At 33.1% G+C, this 24,545-nt stretch overlaps 2 protein-coding genes across 9 annotated transcripts in view; one reads left to right on the top strand and one right to left on the bottom strand.

The window, feature by feature from the left end:
* The window catches only part of LOC106151558 (EF-hand calcium-binding domain-containing protein 4B), a 35,559-nt gene extending 30,773 nt beyond the window's left edge, over positions 1 to 4,786 (bottom strand). For 6 of the 7 annotated variants that reach the window (XM_024074468.2, XM_086998749.1, XM_086998738.1 and 3 more), the window contains exon 1: positions 4,689 to 4,786. The gene's annotated coding sequence lies outside the window, so the exon portion shown is untranslated. Of the gene's footprint in view, positions 1 to 2,469; positions 2,492 to 4,688 lie in introns of those variants that run through there. The other variant, XM_024074473.2, reaches the window with a different exon arrangement.
* Positions 4,787 to 4,991: 205 nt separating this feature from the next.
* On the top strand, positions 4,992 to 23,621 carry LOC106151561 (kinesin-like protein KIF3B). Of its 2 annotated transcripts, XM_087001920.1 has the most exons (24): positions 4,992 to 5,116; positions 6,089 to 6,175; positions 11,427 to 11,574; positions 12,903 to 13,000; positions 13,625 to 13,726; positions 14,029 to 14,153; positions 14,359 to 14,483; positions 15,212 to 15,295; positions 15,771 to 15,850; positions 16,087 to 16,156; positions 16,400 to 16,492; positions 16,669 to 16,801; positions 17,115 to 17,202; positions 17,410 to 17,505; positions 17,614 to 17,693; positions 18,013 to 18,161; positions 18,401 to 18,493; positions 18,749 to 18,853; positions 19,083 to 19,321; positions 19,559 to 19,672; positions 19,934 to 20,042; positions 20,455 to 20,594; positions 21,026 to 21,091; positions 21,340 to 23,621. In XM_087001920.1, the coding sequence occupies exons 3-24, from the start codon at positions 11,572 to 11,574 to the stop codon at positions 21,419 to 21,421; spliced, it is 2,274 nt and encodes a 757-aa protein (XP_086858046.1). In that variant the 5' UTR covers positions 4,992 to 5,116; positions 6,089 to 6,175; positions 11,427 to 11,571; the 3' UTR covers positions 21,422 to 23,621. The 2 variants fall into 2 exon arrangements, with proteins under 2 accessions (XP_086858046.1, XP_013380347.1); XM_013524893.2 differs by lacking the exon at positions 11,427 to 11,574.
* Positions 23,622 to 24,545: the final 924 nt, after the last annotated feature.

Genomic DNA, 24,545 nt, shown 5'->3' with positions numbered 1-24,545 from the left:
ATCATAAATCTCAGGTTTCAACATAATGTTAGTAATTCTAGCGGAAAGTTTATTACCCTATCCCATACACCTTGGGCCCATTCCCAATAAACTATCATTCTATTTAGATTGCGTCAGACATTGGCTACACTTAAGCGAGAATCCCCGCAGAGTTGGATCGATCTAGCTTGTAGGATGGGTTTATTTGTTTATTTGAGCGTTCTCATAGATAAGAGTCACAGAATTGTTCACAAGATGAATATTTGACATTAAAATCAAGCAGTATAATAAATATCTGTTAACTAATGATTAAAAGATTAATCATCATTTCACAGTCTATGAGACAACAAAGTATATTTAAAATTACCTCATTATATGTATTTCCAGCAACTTTTTTTATCTCCAAGACCCTAAGCTCAACTTACCGAGACACAAAAATAAGTCTGTCTCCTCTTACACCAGGCTTGCAAATATGGTATGCCTAGGTATTTTTTACTACACAAATACAGCTTAACAATAACACTGTCAGCATAATTCACCTCCATATTTACCCATTCTGATCTGAATACACACTACTGTATGAAGAACACAATGGCAATAAAGCAGTGCTGGACAGATTTGCATTGTCATAAGGCACTCCAAAATATCTGTGATAATGCTGATATTCTTTTGTTCATAATATAATATAATATAATATAATATAATATAATATAATATAATATAATATAATATAATATAATATAATATAATATAATATAATATAATATAATATAATATAATATAATATAATATAATATAATATAATATAATATAATATAATATAATATAATATAATATAATATAATGTACAAAGTTCCACAACATACTCATTATTTACATTATTTGTTCTCCAATATCATAGTCTAGACACAAGGTTATTTAGACTTCATCTGGCACATGCATGCTTGATTGTTCATGTTTAAAACAATGAATATATTGTCAAAAAAGGACATTTATCAATCTTATTTTTCAGTCTTTGATAGTAGTAAATATTTTGAGACTGAAAAAAAAAAACATGAGCTTATCAGCATATAATGCAAATTCTGAACCTGCATGAAATGTTTTTAGTTTAGTCGCTGACTACATATAAATGGGCATTATTTTACAGATTTATTTAGTATGCATAAATGAAAAACATACAGATCTACTTTATTTTCCCCCTGAAGGTCTGACCCCAGGCATGCCTTGAATACAAAAAATGCAGATTGTAAAACTAAGCCCAGTTAACATTTAAGGATATTGTTTAAAGATCAAATGTCATTCTAATCAACTAGCAACTACAAATATTCACGTTAGTACTTCGTATAAAGAGAAGAAAATGAGCAATTATTAAACGTAGGGGATACAAATACATAGATCTTTTAATAAATATATGTTTAGTATATATTAAATGCTTTTTTCAATCAAACTCAATAGCCAAGATGGTGCCTTCAATTTATACCAGAATTGTTCTTTAGTTAGCTGTTTTTCTTCTTCTCTTTCTAAATTCACAGTCTGTGTCATAAGTTTTTCTGCTTACTGGCTATTCAGACCACAACTTTCCTAAAATTTACTGGTTTGAATCAGGATTCATTGGTCTGCATAAAATTTCAATAAGACCAGATAATATTAATAATAGCAAGACCTTGATTTTGTCAAATGCTTTTTAAACATAGAATCAGCTTGTAACAGTTACATTTCAGAAAGAAATAATCAAATTAAAAATCTCTTTTGAAAACTTTGAGAAAAAATGTCCATACTGAACCACTCAATTCACACATTCTAAAAAATGCACTGGTCCAAAGAAAAATATACTGGCCCCAATTGTCTTTTTAATTTAAGGTGTTGATTAAGACCCCATTCCCAGAGATTAGATCGATCTACTTTAGATCGACCCAACTCCCTGGGGGTTCACGCTAAATAGCTGTCAGCCGAGCGGGCACGAAAGTTTATTACCCCCTTAAAGCTTGAAGTAGGCGGGACGGACATTTAAACTGGATTATCTGACAGTAATCTAGTGAGACTCCCCGCGGGGATAGATCGATCTAAAAGCTCTGGGAATACGCCCTAAGAGCGCATTCAGAACAGATGATTCGCATACTTACAGATTGGTCAAAAAACATGGCTGACCCCACTTAAAGCAGCACCACTTAATCCCCTAATGGTCTTTCCCCTCTACAAAGCTCGGAGGTTTAATTGCAAGGCCCCTGCAACAACTGCACTAACGGAGGCAGAGAGGCCATCAGGGAATTAGTTGGTGCTGCTTTTAAATTAGTGGGCCATATTTAGTCCGCAGATTAACTTGTTCTGAATGTCCTCTAAGACTTATACTGATTGGTTCACTGATTAGCTACTTGTAAACATGTCAATCATATCTTTAAAATCAGTAAATGATTATAAATACTATCATAAAAACAACCCACAATCTACTACATGGTAATTAATATCTCTTCCCTCTGACATATACTTTACCTAAATGACAGCTTTTCCAAAATAAGAACACACAGGATTTTCTGCCTCAGCTTAAAGTTAAATATGGTCTGATTCTAAACACCTGATTGCTAGCAAGTGCTGTCTATGTCTAAAAATACAGTTAGTCTAAGTTAATTACATGAGGGCATATACACACACCTACAGAAAGCATATTTTATTCATCATTTGCATCAATATCAGCTGCTCTAAGTTTGTAGTTGTTCGCAGTACATCGAGATAAGTCACATTAACAAATAAATGTACACACTTGGTACAGTATAACAGTAAACTGTATTCATTGAGCATCTGTCTTTATGTAAATACATGGTATTTTCTTACATTATTCAGCTGCCATCTAACAGAGCTGTTAATGAACATGCCAACAATTTTTCTCTCAAAAATAAACTGGACCTGACAACTCTGTACACTTATCAATCAATGCTCACCTGGTCACACAAATTACCCACTAAACTGTCAAAGGAAAACGAGCTGAAATTTTAATAATGAGGGGGTGTGGTGTATGGCCCCATGCAAAAAGAACCCAGGTGTTGAAAAAAACATTCAATCCTAAAGGAAAGGGGAGTTAAATTGCCATTTCACCACTATTTCATGCAACAACACATCAACAGATAAAAATAAAAAACTAAAAAAAAAAAATACTTGACATTTAAAAGGTTGGAATTGAAAGTTAAAAAACACTTTAAATTATTGTTTTTCTTTTTATCAAGAGCTTATAAAATATGTGGGTATTACCTCCAATATTTCTGTGACTGTCAGTCACCATAATCAGGGAGTAAATGACTAGGGTATATTATTTAATAACATATTTTATAAGCTCTTGATAAAAAGAAAAACAATAATTTAAATTGATACATACAGAGCTAATGAAACTGTTCTCTCATAAAAAACACTATTCTAAAATAGTGCATGAACTGCACATCTAACTATCTAGTAGTGAATCCTGATCTAAGCTGCAAGTGACATCCTTACAACCACTTTTGTACTGTTGTCATGAACTTTCCCTTTGAGTTTCAACCTACCAAGGTATGATATTTTAATATTTCAGACTAAATCGCTTGCGTTTGGAATGGAAATTTTAATTTTGTGACATTACGCCAACTATCATAAGACGATGTCTGTTACATGTATTTGAACTATATTTAACTTTTATAAAACAAGGATCTCAGACCCTGTTCAAACTTGTGTTTAAAAATAATTAAAATAATCATGATTTTCAGATAAATAAAAAGCTAATATTAAGGTGTGTCAATAAAGTATTTAGATGAACTGCACTTATAGTGGATATAATTGTACTGATTTTCTGCTTTATATATGCTTAGAATAAGTGGTTATATTGTTTATCTAAATTATGGATTTCTCACATTTTTTCTTTCTCATAACTTAAATCGCTGGGATGAATCTATTTATTTGATAGTTAATCAAAAATAAAAGAAGGGCTAGAATATGATTGGTTTAACAAGCACTGCTCTTAATTAACAACTTAAGAGATGAAACCCAACATGTCTTTTGACAACACTGCAGGTGGGTACATAGCAAATCTTTGAAAGCTGTTACAGATATATATCTAAACCCAAATTACGTTTAATATTTAATGTCTAATATTTTAATACTTTTTGGCATAAGTAACAGCATTTTTACCCTTGCATCTGATTCCTATGAAAGAGATATCAACCCCCTCCCCCCCCCCCCCCCGTCCTAAATCTGAATTCTGCCAAAATGAACATTTATACATGTATATTTTATTTCATTATAAAAAAAAAACGATTGTCTTGACGTAAATATTCAAACTAAGAAACTCCTAATTCAGATGAATATAAAGTCTATAAGTTTATAAATGCCGGTTAACTTCTTAAAAGCAAGCATACATGTACAGTAATGTGATGTTCAAATATAATTTCAACAACTTCACTTTGACCACCGTCGTGTTGCTTTTACGTGTTTTTACCTCGTGACAGTGACCTCGAATACCCGATTTAAACAATACAATACAAACAACCAAAGCAATTTAGTAATGAAGTGAAGAGCGAGTTGGAAAAGGAAGGCGGACACGAACTTTGAAAATCGAAGGGATCTTTGCCAGCTCTGTGATTTACACAAGTCTGCAAGAAACCAATATCTATCAATTTATTCCACGAATTAATCTTAATCTTCCTTTCAAATATGCCCATATCAGCCAAACGGGCTGTTAACAAACTTACCTTGGGCGCAATATTGGTCTTGTGAACTTTTAAAAACATTGCCCTGCCGTTTCACCTGTTGCACTGACAACACACTTGCACAACAGGTCTTATTAAGTTAATGAACGAACGAAATTAATTGTATATATGCTAAAAATGTTACTAATTCATAAATCAATTTCGTTGAATTTGATGATACTTAAGCAAATATGTACCTTAGTTTTGAAAAGATCTTACTCAATGTTTATTCATTAATAAAATTGAAGATTGAAAATTGAAGATTCTTTGGATTTGGATTATCTTGAGTTTAAGCGCTAATATTAATGCTAGTTTCTTTCCTTTTCCGTAAATGAGATAACTGAGCATGCGTGAAATTTTTGGTGAAAAATCTGATTGAAATATCACTAGGGAAATACACGACATATTTTCTACGTTTCCTTAATGAAATGGTAAGTGGATTCAAAGTACAATATAGCTGGAGATTATTAGTAACCTTTACTGCCAAAACGAAAGCGCAGTGGCAACGCAATCATTTCTAACACTGAAATTCATTTTGTGACTTTTTAGCATCGGTCAAATGTTGAGTCAGTTGTCATTATGCTATTTCTTAATGTTTATTTACTAAATTTGAAGATTTACGCGACGCACTATTTTGTCGAATGTACGATATATTTTGTACTTTCAACAAAAGAACACAAAACAAGTGCTGTTGACAGATTGTACAAATTAATAGAATCGGTGTTTAATGCCAATAATGGTTGAAAATATTCTTTGTCATGCTTATAATTACTAAAGTTGATAGAAGTGTTGTTACACCCTGAAAGTTACTGGGTTTGCCGTGAGATGTAACAAACTTAATGACATTTGCAGCATACTAATGTTACTTAATTAAAGTCCACACTTACAGAAATTTGTCTCTTAGCTGAAGCATCCCCGTCTTCATGTTTTGTTACAGTACATTCACTGTTGTGCTTGCCTGTAAGAAATAAGTGAAGTTAGTCAGAGGCCAGAAACTTGTAATGTTCTGCATAACCTATTAGCTTGATAACCTACAGACTGTTTTAGAGGGAGATTTTGCTACTAATTGAGATAAGATTTATGAAAAAAATATACATCTTTATGGTAACATTTCCTGTTTAGTTGACTTACATCCATCAATCTCCATTGAGCTTGAAGCATGCATAGGTTTCATCTTGTCCTAATAGGTGTGCCTCTTACTCTAACTGCTCAATAAAATTAATAATTTATATGAATTGGGAATTTTTAAAAAAACCTTGATGATGTTCATACACAGAAAAATCCAGATTTTATATTATCTGCTCTATCGCCAACAGGCACCATCATATCTTCTGTGTTGAAAAATTTATACCTAAAAAGGAAAAGGGTCTCCTTTATACAGTGTTAGATTTTTTTCTTTTCAGACTGAATAATGACCTGATTTAAGGTAATTAGAACTTCTACTGCATGCAAATAAAGAAGTGGAACACTAGCAGAACTGATACAAAATGGTGAGTCAGAGCAAATTACTACTATTCAATATACATAGTGGCAAGTATAGTTTTTGTTATAAGATATGGGAGTGTCAAAGTGTAAAGGTTGGATAGAGGTGAAAACAAAGTAAAGGAACCTTTCTGTCAGAATATATTTTTTAAAAAATGCAAGGCTATTAAAAAGCCCCCCTCCCCCTTATTATTTTTGCATTGAAAACGTTAGAATATTTGCAGAACATTTGTAACTTGGGGTATGACATTTGATCAAAGGTGTTTTAAAATGTTATCTAAAAGTCGAAAACTTAGCATATGCCCCAAATGGAATTCCTTTAAAATGTTTACAGGGTTGCCACTGGTTCAGTGTCAGGGATCCATGACACACTTTCTGCATATTACCCTCCTCTTTACAACTTAGAAATGGTCCTTATTTTTCAAATAGGTTCCAAAGCAATCTCCAAGTTCAATATGCTTTAGAAACCCTGGCTCCACATCTTTCCATAGGGTTTAGTTCAATTCATAAATATGCAGTTACAATATTCTCTTTTCCTTTGGGATTTTCAGTTTAGGCAATTAACCAGGGAATAAATGCACAAGCATATGGCACAACTTTTCATTCTCATTTGTTACAGTGCTGCTTGTCTGGTAAAGCAAGCAACAATACTGGGATTATGCCAATAGTCTTAGTATACAGCTTAACACATATCAGAGAGATAGGGAATCATATAATGGAATGGAAATCTGTAAAGGTCAATGCAGTGATTGTAAAACTGTATAAGCATGGTTGCCAAGATTTTGTTTTTCTTTTGCTCAGAACTCATTGATTCTTGAACTTAACTTAAAAAAGAGAACTATTTTTTACTGAAACTGTTACAAACACTAAAACTGATCAAAGTAATTTGATTCCTGATTTGTGTGGAGGATAGTTGTTGGTCACATCATTCTGATGAGCTTATTGATCTTTGATATAAATGTGGTTGCTTCTTGAAGTTGATGAAGAGACAGGAAAGAAAATGTCAAGTGTTACATCTTTTATTCACTCATGTAATTTTTACAAATTTTTGTAGGTCACAAAGATTCTGATTCTTTTTATATGATAGCCATCTCATGGTGAATCGTTTTTTATGTACAGACAGAGATGTGTCTGTACATATAGCCATCATCTGCGTCTGTCGTCGCCGTCGCCGTCGTCGCTGTCGCCGTCGTCGCCGTCGCCGTGCACTTTTACCGATAACACGATAAGTGGAAAACCATTTTACCTTTTGACTTGAAACTTGCAGAACTGATGAATATTCATAATACGCAGGTCAAGTTAGAAAATCAGCATGATCGGGTCACTTTTAGGGAATTTATGCTGTTTTTTCACTTTTTTCAGCATATATGCAGCACCGATAACACGATAAGTGGAAAACCATTTTACCTTTTGACTTGAAACTTACAGAACTGATGAATATTCATAATACGCAGGTCAAGTTCGAAAATCAGCATGATCGGGTCACTTTTAGGTAATTTATGCTGTTTTTTTCACTATTTTCAATATAAATGCAACACTGATAACACAATATAAGAAAAACGGATTGGCCAATTGTAATTATACTCACAGGAGTGGTCAATCTTACTAAAACGCAGGTTGAGTTCGAAAATAAGCATAATCGGGCCATTACTTAAGAAGTTATACTGTTTTTTCACATTTCCTCAGATTCAATTATTAGGCATGTTAACAGTCTCATTATTTAACTAATAAGATGCCTAAAAGTGTTTGTTTGATATTTCCTGCATCTTTACAACATTGTTAGTTGATTATGTAAAAAACATGGTAAACTTGTTATCATGTATTGTGTAATAAAGTGTCAAAAATGGAAATAAACTCATATCATTGCAGTTTGTCAGATTCAATCATCCACTATGTTCAGAAACTCAGAATGGAGGAAATTGGACATTTAACACTGTTCTATTGATACTTTTCCCATCTCATCAATTTTCTTAGTTGGACATATAAAAATGGCAGTAAAATGTTTATTTTGTTTTATGTTAAAAAAGTGTTAAAAATGGAAATAAACCCATTTCAGAACAGTGCTGTCTTGTTTACATTTTGGCATTATCAAGGCGTGACTTTGAAGTTCCATGGGCCTGAAGACCTTTGCTAGTCACATTTTCTGAATATCTGTGATACAAATATTTTATAATTAAAAATTGATGGTCATTTAGCTGTTAAACATTATGTAATATTGCATCAAAATTTGAAGAAACCCCCATTTCGGGCACTGCTTCCATGATGACCATTTAAGGAAAATCATGTCACTTACTGTTCTCAAACTTACAGGATAGAAACATGGGACTAAAATACAGCTTCAGTAGGCAATGCAGTCTGTTTGGTATTTTTTTTTTTTTTTTTTTTTTTTTTTTTTTTTTTTTTTTTTTTTTTTTTGGCAGTTAAACAGTTTTTTGTGAAAATTTAATTTTTCACATATTGGCATTTTCAAGGTGTGACTTTAAAGTTCCATGATACTGAAGACTTTTGCTTGTCACATTTTCTGAATGTCTATGTTACTAATATTTTATTAATAACATTTGATTGTCATTATGCTATTAAACATTATGTAATGTTGCATCAAAATTTGAAGAAACCCCTATTTTGGGCACTGCTCCTATGATGACCATTTAAGGGAAATCATGTCACTTACTGTTCTCAAACTTACAGGAAAGAAACATGGGTCTAACATACAGCTTCAATAGGCAACGCAGTCTGTTTGGTAAAATTTTCTGGCAATTTAACAGTTTTTTGTGAAAATTTAATTTTTCACTTATTTGCATCTTTATTTCACTTTTCTCAGCATATATGCAGCACCGATAACACGATATGTGAAATACCATTTTACCTTTTGGCTTGAAACTTACAGAACTGATGAATATTCATAATACGCAGGTCAAGTTTGAAAAACAGCATGATAGAGCCACTTTTATAGAAGTTATGCTGTTTTTATGTACAGACACAGATGTGTCTGTACATATAGCCATCATCTGCGTCTGTCGTCGCCGTCGTCGCCGTCGCCGTGCACTTTTACCGATAACACGATAAGTGGAAAACCATTTTACCTTTTGACTTGAAACTTGCAGAACTGATAAATATTCATAATACGCAGGTCAAGTTCGAAAATCAGCATGATCGGGTCACTTTTAGGGAATTTATGCAGTTTTTTCACTTTTTTCAGCATATATGCAGCACCGATAACACGATAAGTGGAAAACCATTTTACCTTTTGACTTGAAATTTACAGAACTGATGAATATTCATAATACGCAGGTCAAGTTCGAAAATCAGCATGATCGGGTCACTTTTAGGGAATTTATGCTGTTTTTTCACTTTTTTCAGCATATATGCAGCACCGATAACACAATAAGTGGAAAACCATTTTACCTTTTGACTTGAAACTTACAGAACTGATGAATATTCATAATACGCAGGTCAAGTTCGAAAATCAGCGTGATCGGGTCACTTTTAGGTAATTTATGCTGTTTTTTCACTTTTTTCAGCATATATGCAGCACCGATAACACCATAAGTGGAAAACCATTTTACCTTTTGACTTGAAACTTACAGAACTAATGAATATTCATAATACGCAGGTCAAGTTCGAAAATCAGCATGATTGGGCTATTTTGAGGGAATTTATGCTGTTTTTTCACTTTTTTCAATATAAATGCAACACTGATAACACAATATAAGAAAAACGGATTGGCCAATTGTAATTATACTCACAGGAGTGGTCAATCTTACTAAAACGCAGGTTAAGTTCGAAAATCAGCATAATCGGGCCATTATTTTAGAAGTTATACTGTTTTTTTCACATTTCCTCAGATTCAGTTCTTAAGCATGTTAACAGTCTCATTACTTAACTAATAAGATGCCTAAAAGTGTTTGTTTGATATTTCCTGCATCTTTACAACATTGTTAGTTGATTATGTAAAAAACATGGTAAACTTGTTATCATGTATTGTGTAATAAAGTGTCAAAAATGGAAATAAACTCATATCATTGCAGTTTGTCAGATTCAATCATCCACTATGTTCAGAATCTCAGAATGGAGGAAATTGGACATTTAACACTGTTCTATTGATACTTTTCCCATCTCATCAATTTTTTTAGTTGGTCATATAAAAATGGCAGTAAAATGTTTATTTTGTTTTATGTTAAAAAAGTGTTAAAAATGGAAATAAACCCATTTCAGAACAGTGCTGTCTTGTTTACATTTTGGCATTTTCAAGGCGTGACTTTGAAGTTCCATGGGCCTGAAGACCTTTGCTAGTCACATTTTCTGAATATCTGTGATACAAATATTTTATAATTAAAAATTGATGGTCATTAAGCTGTTAAACATTATGTAATATTGCATCAAAATTTGAAGAAACCCCGATTTTGGGCACTGCTTCCATGATGACCATTTAAGGAAAATCATGTCACTTACTGTTCTCAAACTTACAGGAAAGAAACATGGGACTAAAATACAGCTTCAGTAGGCAATGCAGTCTGTTTGGTATTTTTTTTTTTTTTTTTTTAAATTTTATTTATTTATTTATTTTTTTTGGCAGTTAAACAGTTTTTTGTGAAAATTTAATTTTTCACATATTGGCATTTTCAAGGTGTGACTTTAAAGTTCCATGATCTTGAAGACTTGCTTGTCACATTTTCTGAATGTCCATGTTACTAATATTTTATTAATAACATTTGATTATCATTATGCTGTTAAACATTATTTAATGTTGTATCAAAATTTGAAGAAACCCCTATTTTGGGCACTGCTCCTATGATGACCATTTAAGGGAAATCATGTCACTTACTGTTCTCAAACTTATAGGAAAGAAACATGGCACTAAAGTACAGCTTCAATAGGCAATGCAGTCTGTTTGGTAAATTTTTCTGGCAATTTAACAGTTTTTTGTGAAAAATTAATTTTTCACTTATTTGCATCTTTATTTTCTGTTCTTTGTCTGTACATTTGACAGCTTTGCTGCCTTGTTTTTATTTCCCAATGGAACGAGAAACCAAATAATGCTTTTTAATTTTGATATTATAAGTCTTGTTTTCTCTACCAAACATTTCTCTTCCTATTTTAATGTATTGATTTTGAATAGTGGGTAAGTGTGAATAATAAGACCAAGTACCATTGCTCTGAAGTAGCCTTGTATTGATTGCTGTTTTGCAGTATCAGGAACAACTTAGCTAATGGCTGAATTGACTAAAAATATGGGCTATTGCCGACTTGTTTTTTCAGTGGTCCAAGTACAGGTTGAAACTTTTGTGTGTGTGTTGAAGTTCAAGCCATGATTTATATAAAGTCATAAGGACATGAGATCCCTGAATCTCCTACAGCCATCTTCGCAGTTGGATATCAGTAAACCTGGTTCATAGGCCCTTCCATGGTATGAAAAGCATGATTAATAATAAAAAGGATTCAGAATTCAGAACCCATGGATAATTCAGTTTCTGTAGATTTGGTAGATCTGTTCTTTGTAAATATCTAAACAAGGATAATAGTTTAACCATTCCAAATGATTGGAAATTGTCTAAATTTTAAGTGCTTAAGTTTGGAGCAGCAATTAACCATCTAGTCCACATTTAACACCCCGGAGCCCTGCCATTTCTTTTTATGAAGTTTTGTATTATATAACTGTATTTTGAAAAAGATATTTTCAATATATCTAGTCATTTTGTTTTCGAAGTTCAGCACATTGACAAAACTGGTTTGTTCATTTGTTTATTTATTCACTTATTCACTCATTCATTAATTTACTTGTTTAATCAGATAAAATAATGGTGCAGATGATATTCTCTTTTTTCTACCGGACATTTCTATTTCCTCCTTTACACCGTAGATTAAATATCCATTGTTTATGTCAGTTAATAAAGGTGGGTTATTGGTCGCATCACATCATATGGATTTCTTTTAGTCAAGCAGTCTCCACATGAGGGTTAATACATTGAATTTTGTTCCAGCTTCATTTCCCATTTAAATGACCTTTCTGAGGCATGTACATCTCTATAAATATTTTTATCAGAAGGAAGGCATATTGGATCAGATATTTTTGTATATTTTCATTATGCAACATGCACAGCAGGAAGAAGGGCATCATTTGGTCAACACGTTTTTGGATGGTGTTCTTGTCATACTGCAGCTATTAAGATATGATAAAACTATTAGCCTTGAACATGTGTAGAAAATAGGATCTTACTTATAGCCACAATTCACCATCAGTTTTGATCTTTGGATGGTTTGAATGTGGATGGCAAATCATCCCCATACTGGGATCACTAAATTGCATTAAGTCGGAACTTGTAAGAAGTAATTTGAGAGGTGTACATATATGTTAACTCTGTGTAGAACCAGTAGTATCTGCTCAGTTGGCTATGGCAACCAGTAGTAAAGTAAGTTATAGATCTTCGAGTGCCCTCACAAGGAGATTTAAAAAGCAGGTATTTGCTTAGTTGAAGATACTCAAATGCAGGTTTTAGTTTTTTAATGAAGGTGTTTTGATGTTTTTTGTCTTATGAATGGTCTTGCATGGAGCTATGACTTATTCCAATGTAATCTGTAATTTCTGTCATTTTGTATCGGGCTCCAGTCAAACTTTATGAGTGACATTACTAGTATTGTTTATTTCTTTCATTGCAGTGGCTTTCTGCAAGAAAAAAATCTCTATTATATTGTCAGAATACATTTAATGTTGTATTTTATACGTTGTAATTCCAGTCGAAATCTAAAGGTTCTAGCAAAGGTGCAGAGTGTGTCAAAGTGGTGATAAGATGCCGGCCTTTAAATTCAAAGGAAAAAGAACAAGGACATCAAAGGTTTGTATACTTTACTGCAATCAAAATCTCAGTGACATTACTAACTTGATAGCAACATTACCCAAGCTGTTCATAAGTGATGATTACAGTTAGCAGTGGCTTAATGCCACATATATTTACTGAAAGGAACATTCAAAATATACCTGTTTGGATCATCATTAAATGTAGAACTTTGTAAGTACATTATATGTTGAATTATCTGCAAACAGTTATTTTGACGTCCTCGCATTGCTGTATTTTGTCAGTAAAAGCAGTGACACTGCAGGTGGTATGGTGAAAGATAATATTGAGAACCAAGGAGAAAATAAATGATATTGAGAACCAAAGGAAATATTTGATATTGTTTTAACCCATGGAATTTGATTCAGTAATTGGAAATACTGAAATGAAATTAACATACCCTTTCCATATTGTTTTTTTGCTAAAAAGTAATTATGAACTCAGAATTATTTGCATGTAGATGTATGCCATATGCTTAATGTCTAATGTATATTGATGCTATTTTACCTAATGCCTGGCAAGGTACTACTAAGACCATAAGATGTGCCATTTTTCATATTTCATCATAGCTAATGGGATTTCTTTATAGCTAATTTGGATGATTAATTTTTCTGATTTTTTCAGGATTGTGGAAATGGATGTCAAAGGGGGTGTTGTAGAAGTCAAGAGCCCCAAGCCTGGAGAGTTGCCCAAAAAATTCACATTTGATTCTGTCTATGATTGGGAGTAAGTTTTAGATATAGTAACTAAACACTTATTCTCGAAAAGATTTACAAAAAAAGGTTTCTCTTGATGAAGTTTGAACTTTTTGGCCTCTTTAAGGAAGACAGTGGTACTTTAAAAAACATATTAAAAATGAATTATGATTGTTTTCATATTAGTATCAAATTTATTCCTGCTTTAAGCTTCATACTCATTGCAACTTCATGATTGTTTTAATTTGATTACATAAGATTGAATTTGTTTTATTCAAATCCTTTTATTTTTGTGTGTTTGTTTGGTGATATTACCTTTGATGTTTGTTTCAGTTCAAAACAGTGTGACTTGTATGATGAGACATTCAGAGATTTGGTAGAGTCTGTACTGAATGGTTTCAACGGCACCATCTTTGCTTATGGACAAACTGGGACAGGAAAGACATTTACAATGCAGGGTAGGTAGAAATCTTCGGCGTAATTTTATATCTGGTGCAACTACAATATTTCACTTGTTCATTTATTTATATAATGATCATAACATTCAACATTGGTACTTGTGATATAACTGCCTAGTTTAGGTCAACCCAATCGAGCTATGCTGAAATGGATTTGCAATATATGAATCAGGGTATGATTATATATAGTTATTTGTACATTTAGGTGTGAAGACAGACCCTGATCTCAGAGGAGTAATACCAAACTCATTTGAACATATCTACCAGCATATAGCCCGAGCTCAAAACCAGCAGTACTTAGTCAGAGCATCCTATATTGAAATTTATCAGGTGAATATGCCTGTAGTGTAGCTGAATGTCTATTATGATATTTTTTTTCTGATTAACTGACTGTATACATTTCTAGTTTAAAAAAAAGCAGCAAATATTTTATTTATTTTTTGTCACAAAAACCAACCACATGCCAGCATATAGTTTCAAGTAGTATAACTAAGAGAATTACCAAAAGGCATTGTTTAATTTTACCCGAAAATGATGTTTGAACGGATTTTTCTGCTGGCATTCTAAGCTGTATGTCAATGGGGCAGGAAAGTAGGTCACGAAAGTAGGTTAAATTTACAACCACAAATTTAAAGAAAGGAGCAGTCTAAAGGTCTTTTATGGCTGATCGAGTGATCTATTCAGTTTATCCCTTGGCATGTCGAATTTATTTGAGTCATATAAGAATCTAGTAGAAGTGGTTTACATGTGTTACTGGGAATCCACGCTCCACCGATGCTCGGTTCGTATGTACCTTTAAGTCAGTTTTTGTATTTACCTTCCTAGTAATGATGATTTTTTTTTCTATTTGTGTAAGGGAACCAGGGTTTTTGATTATTGTAATTATAGAAAATTTGTTCACTGACTGGTTCAAGTGTGTTTACTCTTTGCATTGAAATGAAACATAGTAGATACAGAGTCTGTGTCTTATTCAAATAATAACTAGAAATGGGATGTTTCCAATATTTTATGGTTTTGAAGAGTTCTGATTTTATTTTTGACATTTGTTGCCATTTTAGGAAGAAATTCGAGATCTCTTAAATAAAGACCAGAATAAGAAATTTGAACTGAAGGAGAGTCCAGACACTGGAGTATATGTTAAAGTGGGTATCCCAAGATAAATGATAAGCATGCTCTCCTATATTTCTATACTGTCCTAAAGATACATACGTCTACAAGGCCAGATACAAGCTGATAATGTTGTATGGCAAAGACCTTTACTTTATTCTTTAGATTAGTAGTAGCAGTTATGTGTTTTTAGAAGAAAAAATAGCTGCAGCTGATACCATAGTGTAAAAACATTCTAATGGGTTTTAAGTCCATAATTTGATTGTAGGTGTGCCCTCTTTTGGCGAATAAAAACTTGAATATCGTGTTTCCTCCATAATTGAAATTTTTTTATCTGTAATTTTTAAGTAAAGTAAAAGGTTAGCAGAAAGTATATTGATGATTTTCTCATTTCTCATTTTGAGAGAGTGAATGTTTTGATTATGTTTATTTTATACAACATTGAGGAAATTATGGATCGTTTCTGTTTATGTAATGAATGCTTCAATTATATTTTCTGGTTCATTGCAGGGAGTCACTGCTTGTGTGGCAAAAAGTATTAAAGAATTAGAACGTGCCATGGATACAGGGAATGCTAACAGAGCAGTTGGGTAAGAACATTTTTCATTTGTATAAACTTTTAAAGTGTAGCGTGTATTAATGAATCATGCAAATGTATGAGTATCTTTTTTTCTAATTCCTTTCTTATTTTTAATATTTCATGTATTAAAGAATGCAGAATGTGACTTTTCCTATTGAAGTTTCATTTCAATAATTTGGTTTGAATTCTAGAAAGAGAAACATGTATTTGATATTTGTTCTAATTATGTCAGTTTCTTTAAAATAGGGCTACTAACATGAATGAGCACAGTTCAAGGTCTCATGCTATCATGGTGGTGACAATAGAATGCAGTGAGGTGGGTGTTTTAATAGGAATAGGCAATGCAAGTCAATCCCTATTGTTAATACAGTGCCTATTAGGCCAGTAACTTGAGAAGGTAATTGATGCAAGTTACAGATTTATTTCTCATATGTTGCATGTAAGCTAAGAGATAATAGAGATGAATCAGTTGTCTCTGTTTATAGTTATATAAATAGTTTGCAAATGTGACAGCATCACAAAGCATGGTCTTGGTGACATATTGTCTTCCTTATTGTAGGATACAAATGATGGAGAGAACCACATCAGAGTAGGCAAGCTAAACATGGTGGATTTGGCTGGCAGTGAGAGGCAGACAAAGACAGGAGCTACTGTAAGTGTCATGTGTGATTTTTTGGTATGATCATTGACACAATTTCCTACCACAATGACTCATTGAAATGTCCCCAGTGAAAATGCTGGATCTCAGTTGCAATTATATTGTAAATAAAGATTGTTTCTCTCTCATAGATATTTAAGGCATTCCCTGCAATCTGTTTGTTATTCCAGGGTGATCGCCTGAAAGAGGCCACCAAGATTAACTTATCTTTGTCAGCACTGGGTAATGTTATCTCTGCCTTGGTGGATGGCAAGAGTTCACACATTCCTTACAGAGACTCTAAACTTACAAGGTTGTTACAAGGTAGGCAGCACTGAGCATCCGATTTCTGTGTTTAGTTATTGAGATGTTAGCCATATGTTTTTCATATATTTAGTGAATATTTTCTGATTCATTCAGTAGCATGATATAACAGAAGAGGAAAAGATGACTCTAGCACTGGACTTGTGATGCAGTGCTTTTTTCCCACCGTTGGAGAATTTTCTTTTCCTGTATTTATGACTTCTGACTACTTGTTCAACTTGTTTAGTTATATAAGTTTATCTATTATCTGTACAGCTACTAGAAATAAAAATGGACTTTTGTATTGCATATTAGATGTTGTTGTTTCTTGCAGACTCCCTAGGAGGAAACGCAAAGACTGTGATGGTAGCAAATATAGGCCCTGCCAGTTATAATTATGATGAAACTATCACCACATTGAGGTAATTGCAAGGAAACATCATTACAAATACCTAGCACATGCACTTATTATACTCATCAAAGGGGATTTAACCTCAAAGCTCCAAAATCTCAATCAGTTTTTACATATCAAAAATAAATTGTGGTAAAACCTTTATTTTCAAGGTTATAAGACAGTTTTTGGGCTGTTTTCATTTACTTGGACTAAAGAATTCTTGATTTTTTTTCAGATATGCTAACAGAGCCAAGAATATCAAGAACAAACCCAAGATTAATGAAGATCCCAAGGACGCATTGCTCAGAGAATTCCAGGAGAAGATAAATAGGTGAGATGGAAATGCAATTTTCATCAAAAACTCACATGAAAACTGAAAATTTAACAAATAAAGCTGCAAGTCATTTCAACAGTTGTAAATAGGATTTACATTTTGTAGGTTAAAAGAACAGCTGCAAAGTAAGGGAGGTCCAAGAAAGAAGAGGAAGAAGAAGAAGAGACAAAGGATTGGTCCTGATGGTAGTCTTCCATTTCAAAAATTGTTCTTCTTTTTCCAATTATATAATTTTGAAAAAAGTAATAAGAGAATGATAAAGAAAAAAGAGAAATTAGAATCAAATCTTTAATTTGAAAGGTGTTTTAAGGGGTATTTAGCAGCATCAACAACAGTTAATTACATAGGTGATACATCTGATATTTTACCATAAGATATTTAAATGTCACAACAAAAGAGAAATGAATAAACTGGGATTCATTGTTGACCTCTTTCAGTATTTTCATCCTCTTTTAATGCACTTGTAATACATCTTTTTACATTATTATTTATGTCTTTTCTTAGGGGAAACTATAGAGGAGGAAATTGAGGATGAAACAGAAGAAGATGATGAAGGGGATGAAGTTGATGAGGAGGAGTATATCAAACAGCAACAGAGTAAGCTAGAGGAGGAGAAGAATGCCATCCTCAACAATGCTTCTCTTATTGCAGAGGTAAAGGGGGAGCCACTGTCATCTTCATAATGAAAAAGCTTCTGATCTTTTTGAATGTTATTTTTTAAGCCTTAGCCATTTTCTAATGAACAGGACAAACTTTTTATAAAAATATTTTGTTTTTTTTTTTGCTAGTTCTTAATACACATGATATGTTTGCAGAGAAATAAACACAGCATCTCTAAATTATTATGATTTATTTGAATTACAAGCATTTTTTTAATTCTCATCCTTTTCAGGAAAAAGAACGCCTTTTGAAAGAGGCTCAAGGTAAAGAAGAGGCACTAAGGAAGGAAAAGGAAGCAAAGAACAAACTTGCAGAGGAGCTCAAGGTATTATTTATATGTTGCTCAGATGATATTTATAAATTTAAAGAAGTTTAAATTTTTAACATGCAGTCAGAATTTAAATGTTATTTGAGAACTGTTCATGATGTGTATTTAAAAAAAATAGAAAAGTTGTGAAGTATTTATCAAATTTTATATTAATATGATGACAATTTTTATGCATTTTGCCAGCTTTTCATTTAGAATCTTATCTTTACCTAAGTGATAATGAAGTTGATATGCATTTCTGTTACCCTGCAGTTGATGGAAAGCAAGCTTTTGAGAGGTGGTAAAAACATTGTTGATCACACAAACGAGCAGCAGAGGGCGCTAGAGCAGAGGAGGCAAGAGATAGCTGAACAAAAGGTAAAAACAAATTATGATAGAGGTGCTTATATTAAAATCGCACTTGATTTTGGTTTCTTATAGTTTAAGTTTTCTCTCTCCTGTCTATTCTTATCAAAATGAAGGGATTGAAACAGAAAATCTGTAGTTTGATGGTAATCTTAAACCTATCAGCCACTTATGATATACAATGGAAGGTAGTTTAAATACAACTGAACTCAAGTCCATCTTTTTTTCTTCTGTTCAACAGAGAAAAGAGCGTGAAATGCAGCAAGCATTGGCAGCCAATGAAGAAAAAGCCACAGAGTTACAGGACACGTATGTTTCACTGGAGCAGGAAGTGGAAGTGAAAACCAAGAAATTGAAAAAACTTTTCGCTAAACTACAACAAACCAAGCAAGAAATCCAAGACTTGCAGGAGGAACACGTCCAGGAGAGGCAAGAAATGGAGCAGACGCAAAATGAACTTACAAGAGACCTGAAGCTCAAGTAGGTTTTAACAGATATTTCCTTTTTTCCTTGAAGGGTTCCTATGTGTGGGGATGTGTATTTAGAGATGTGTTTCAAATGAATTGTTTTCTCATTGTATATGTAGAAACCAGTAAATGGACAATATTTATAAATTGTTGATTATTTTAGGTTTTTATTATGTTTTTTTTTTTTTTTACTGTTATTGGAAATAAGATCTCAGGAAGTCAATGAAAGTTATTCCTTTCCTCTCTCCAGAATGCTGATTATTGAAAACTTCATTCCTCCTGAAGAAAAGAACAAGATCCTTAACAGGGCAATGTATGATGAAGAAGAGGACAGTTGGAGGTTGCAGCCTCACAGCAAAATGAAGTAAGTCATCTCTTCACTTATGCAGCAGTATGGAAAGAATGTTAGTTTTGTATTTCAACACTCAATCAGACAGAGTTAGAAAATATTAGTTAACATAACATTGCCTCACATTTGAATGCAACACAAGAGTATAATATCTTAGACCAAATGGGTGAATGATTAGTTTAAAAAAACTTAAGTTTCACATTTTTGTACATCATTGTTTGCAACCTGTGTGTGTCTCTTATTATACTGACATAAAAACTCACATTGTACTTGTAGTCCAGCACAAATGGCCAAACGTCCCATCTCAGCTGCTGGGAACAGGAGGCCTATTTCAGAATATGCCAAAATGGCAGCAGCTATGGGAGGAAACCCATTCAGATATAAGGTATGTGTTTATTAATTGACATTAACACAGCTTGTTGGCTGTGTTCTATGCCCTCTTCAATTTTAAGTTTTGAAAGTGGAACCTCGTCTCTGTTTCTTTACTTTTCCTCTGATTTTATTCTTCTATTTGTCTCCGAAGTACAGTAAGGATGGATCATTTTGTAAGAACAAATTGCTGTTCTTCAAACACTTTTCTGAAGTACACATTATATCTGTATCATTAAAATCATTCATCTATTTTGTTTCAGTCATTTAAACAAAAGAAAGAAATTTCAATTGCAAAAATGATTCTTGCCAGCTTGAGCCTGTAAATTGATCCACTTGCATGTAGTTGAAAATTATATTTGAAATTGATATTAAGTGCTATTTTGACTATAGCTTGAAATAATTTTTTTTCATATGTGTACTTGAAGGGTGAAAATATTCTCTGTTTGGAGTTGGACATGCCAAACAGAACAACACGGGATTACGAGGGCCCCTGTGTGGCGCCACGTGTCCAGGCTGCCCTGGATGCTGCTCTTCAGGATGAGGAGGATATTGATATTGATGGAAGGTAAGTCAGTCATTTTTTTGGGGATCTGTGGAAATCTTGTATTTACATTTTTTTGTGAAATAAGGCAAGTTAGTATACATGTTATTCAAGTGAGGTTTATCAGTCCACAAGCTGGCAGTATGCAGTTAATAAGTTCTTGTTCAGGACTAAAATCTCTTTCTCTGGAAAAGTGTGTGCGTGTGTGTGTGTGTGAGAGAGAGAGAGAGATATTATGACCTGTTGGATTAGATATTTAGAGATAAGATCCACCAACAACTAATTTCTCCTTTGGGAATAGTAAACAAAATGTTTGGTTTGGTTTGTTAGGCAAAAATAGGAATACACAGAGTCTGGTTATTTTATTGGAATATAATAAGTTTATATAGAAATGGTTTTGTTTCTTAAAGTTTGAACCTGACCTTGTTTTAGTTCCTGTTTCATTTTATTTTTAGCAATGCTATTTTTGGTGGCAAGAGTAAGCCCAAAGCTAAGAAAAGAGAAAAATCTGCAAAGGACAGGTAAGAGCAAGAGCAGTTAAAAAGTCTATTTGAACATTATTAGTATATTTATTAGCTGATTTGAATGTTTCCTTTCATAGCATTTGCTGAAGGCATGATCTTATAGTGTGTGCTTCTTTAGTAAAACATGATAAGTAGATATAAAAAAGACCCTCATTAAAAAAACATTTTTTATGTTTTAAAATAGTACATGATAAGTTATCAAAATTTCTCATATAGGATTAAGAAATGGTTATAAAATATTTCAGACCTAAAACAGCTAGTAAACGGAACCAGTCACAGAATGCCAAAGAAATGTTCCCAACATCAAGAGGACTTGTACCAAAGTAAAATTGGGATATTACATATATGTACCCTTAATTGGTAACTTGTCTGACTTAGAAAGTCTGTATTAAGATAGCATTTAAGAAAGAATAACAACTCATTGGTGGTTGTATAAGCATATGAAAAATGGAATATCCATGTTGGCTGCATGTAAATCCTTGAAATGGGAATTAAACATTTATTAACTGTTGAAGAGTATGGTTAGTCTTCTTTGGACAAGTATTGCTACCCAGTATAAGAAAAAATAATTGTCACAATTTTTTTTATTTACCTTATTTAGGATGGCATTTTTTTCATTAGGGTTCAAGTGAACAAGCTTTGTCAAATTTGATGAGTTGCTTTATATTAGGACACTGTAAAGCCTGGTGCTTACAGTGCTTTATTTTCTTTTTTACATTTACATTTAAAGAAATTGTACATATCAGTGTCAAAGGATCTCCATTTTCCTGTTAGTGTGTGATTTCTAAAATCATTCTTTGTCTCTAGTAAAATATTGGAAATACCGTAGAGAATTGAAGTGAGAAGAAAATGTAGCATCCTGCATGTTTACAAATATAAAGGAATATTTACATGGGGAGAAAACATTAATGCTTCAGATAGTGATGTTCAGGAAATTTTTAAGCCAGACATTTGATGGTGTGAGCTGCTTTTGTTGTCATTCAAATATCTGGTAATATATTACTACTAGTCTATTGTCTTATCTGGGCGTGATTGTTCTTTTGGTCAGAATTGTTGATATAAATTTTGCCAAGTTAAGAGCAAATTATTCATAAGAATGCAGACTTTTATGGGACTTGCATTTAAATTTATGAACCTGAATAATGCATGGGCATAAAAGGTAAACTTTGAAAGGATGCCGACTTGAGTATGGGTGACATTTTATGATTTGGACTGTCTGCTCCATGAATTATGAAAGGTGAATTATGTATTGGGACAAATAATGTAAAGAGAACATCTTGTTTAGGACGGCTTTGTCATATTGACTTTATCCTTGTATATACATGTACAGGCAGAAAATTGTTGTGACTTGAGAAATTCTTACATTGAATTCAGTGTACATAAATCTTGTGATGCTTACGTGGATGAGTTTGCACTGTATAGTCTACCTTTATGGTATACACTTGTACATTTTAATGTTGTGGTATACATACTTTCTGTGAATAGAACTATTTCAGTTTATAACTTAAAAGGCAATCGTGTATAGGCTTCAAACAGAAATACCAACTTTATAATGTTTTAACTTCCTAGTTTATTTACTTACAAATATCCATTTTTCTATGTGCTGTAATTTTACTTGTTATTGAGTTTTACCTCATTCACTCAAAGTCCATCCAACATGTCATTTTTTGCTGTTTCTGTGATTTCTTTTGATTATATTATTTACAAAGTTTAGCTTATTTATGCTGTCATGTGTGGTCACTATGTGAGCAGCATGTCTGTAATTTAGATAAAGAATAATCGATGGTAAATATATGCTTTACACTTCAACAAGTTTATGCGTTTTTTAAAACCAAAGTTGGCTGTGGAAGAAATACCACTCGTCGGGCAGATTAAGGCGGATCTTGGACACGAATAATGTAATTTCTCATTCTTTGATGAATATTTATTGGTTGGTTTGCAACCACAGTCTTTTTTCCTCCACTATATTTTGCAAATGCGCATAAACATTTTCGCATATCCTCTTCGCACCAATTCGTGGAAGAGTTCGGATGAGGTGCAATTTTTATGGGGTATAAATTATGAAGAAGTTCAAATAAGGGAAGAGATCTGGTTTGAAAAGAAAAAAGCAGAATTGCCTTTTATCAATCGTATTTTTAATTAGGCAATTAACATCCTTGAACTTTGGGTTTTTGGTATACCTTTTGATTTTCAACAATTTTGCCTTTACCTCTATGGTGTTCTTAATGCGGCGTTGAAAACTCGTTTTCGTGAAAATCGCGATCTCGAGTTTTAATTTTTACTGTAACACGTGGAATTCACCAGTCTCCAAGACTGTAGCTGGAAATTTGGAGATCAGTTAGACACTAAGGTGGCACACATAGACATAAACAGGAAAATAAAAACATTGTCTTGATAACAATGATGAAAGAGTAAAAAAAAAAGTACTCAATCTTAGGTAGAACAAGACGGATAGCAAGAGATTTTCTTTCAAGCAATTCTTCAACTTGGCAAACGGTATGATCTGTCTGAATAAAAGTACACACTATTCACAGTCTTCATTGTTCACAATCTCTTCTAAATTCTTGTCTGGAAGACATCACAAACCTATATCTGTTGGTTTGCGGCATTCGTCTTCATTATACCAGTTTTGTATATCGTTACGCATACTAAGTGATTTGTCCTCGTGGAGTTTGCGGCACAGCTCACACCAGTGTTTTCTCGTGCTTGGTAAATACGATGTACCAGTATAATAATTCTTCCAATTCAAGAGTTTTGCATATTCAGTCACGTTGTTGTCTAATGACAGTATATAAGATGCCAGGGATTGTGGGCTGTTAAAATTACGGGTGTCGATATACATGAACGCTGAAATACCGAGTCGACTGTAGTTGGCACCACCTCTCACTATTGCAATGACGTCCAATGGCACAGTGTTAAAATATTTTTCGGTGATGTAATCCGTTGCAAACGCATTTTCAAATGACAAATAAAATTTATATGTGTTATTTACAATCTGCAGATATTCACTATTTAGCGGTCCATAATAACTGGTTTTTGGCAAACCAGTATTACATTTCAATTTTCCGCACGTGCCATATATATCCACCGGTATATATTTCTGAAGTTCTTTCACATAATCTTCTCGTCGACTGAATGTCTGGCAATGAGAAGTAAACCAAGCGACAAGTTTACTTTTTCTTTTTGCAACATCTACAAAATCTCTTTTCATAGGTTTTTCTCTCCTCATAATACTGCCATACTGGATCGGGATGTCAGAATCCTGCCTATATGTCATCGTCCAGTTGAATCCCATTTGCCAAAATGAATACATCTCTTGCCATCTTTCCGCAAATCCCCTAAAACAAGGGCTCTCGTGGGTGTAGAATACCCAACGCTGTTTTGTGTTGCGCCTTAAAGAATGCAAATCAAGCAAATATCGTTGAAATTGATTGGACCTTACCAGAGGGGG

The sequence above is a fragment of the Lingula anatina genome, chromosome 1, assembly GCF_051362555.1.
Source record: "Lingula anatina isolate TDL-2025a chromosome 1, LinAna3.0, whole genome shotgun sequence".
Classification (NCBI taxonomy): Eukaryota; Metazoa; Brachiopoda; class Lingulata; order Lingulida; family Lingulidae; genus Lingula; species Lingula anatina.
The sequence above is the reverse complement of the archived record's forward strand: the minus strand, read 5'-3'. Positions and strand labels throughout refer to the sequence as shown.

Coding starts and splice junctions, on each gene's coding strand:
- LOC106151561 (XM_013524893.2), top strand. Junction 18,162..18,400: donor ATGCTTCTCTTATTGCAGAG/GTAAAGGGGGAG, acceptor CATCCTTTTCAG/GAAAAAGAACGCCTTTTGAA. Junction 20,595..21,025: donor GATATTGATATTGATGGAAG/GTAAGTCAGTCA, acceptor TTTTATTTTTAG/CAATGCTATTTTTGGTGGCA.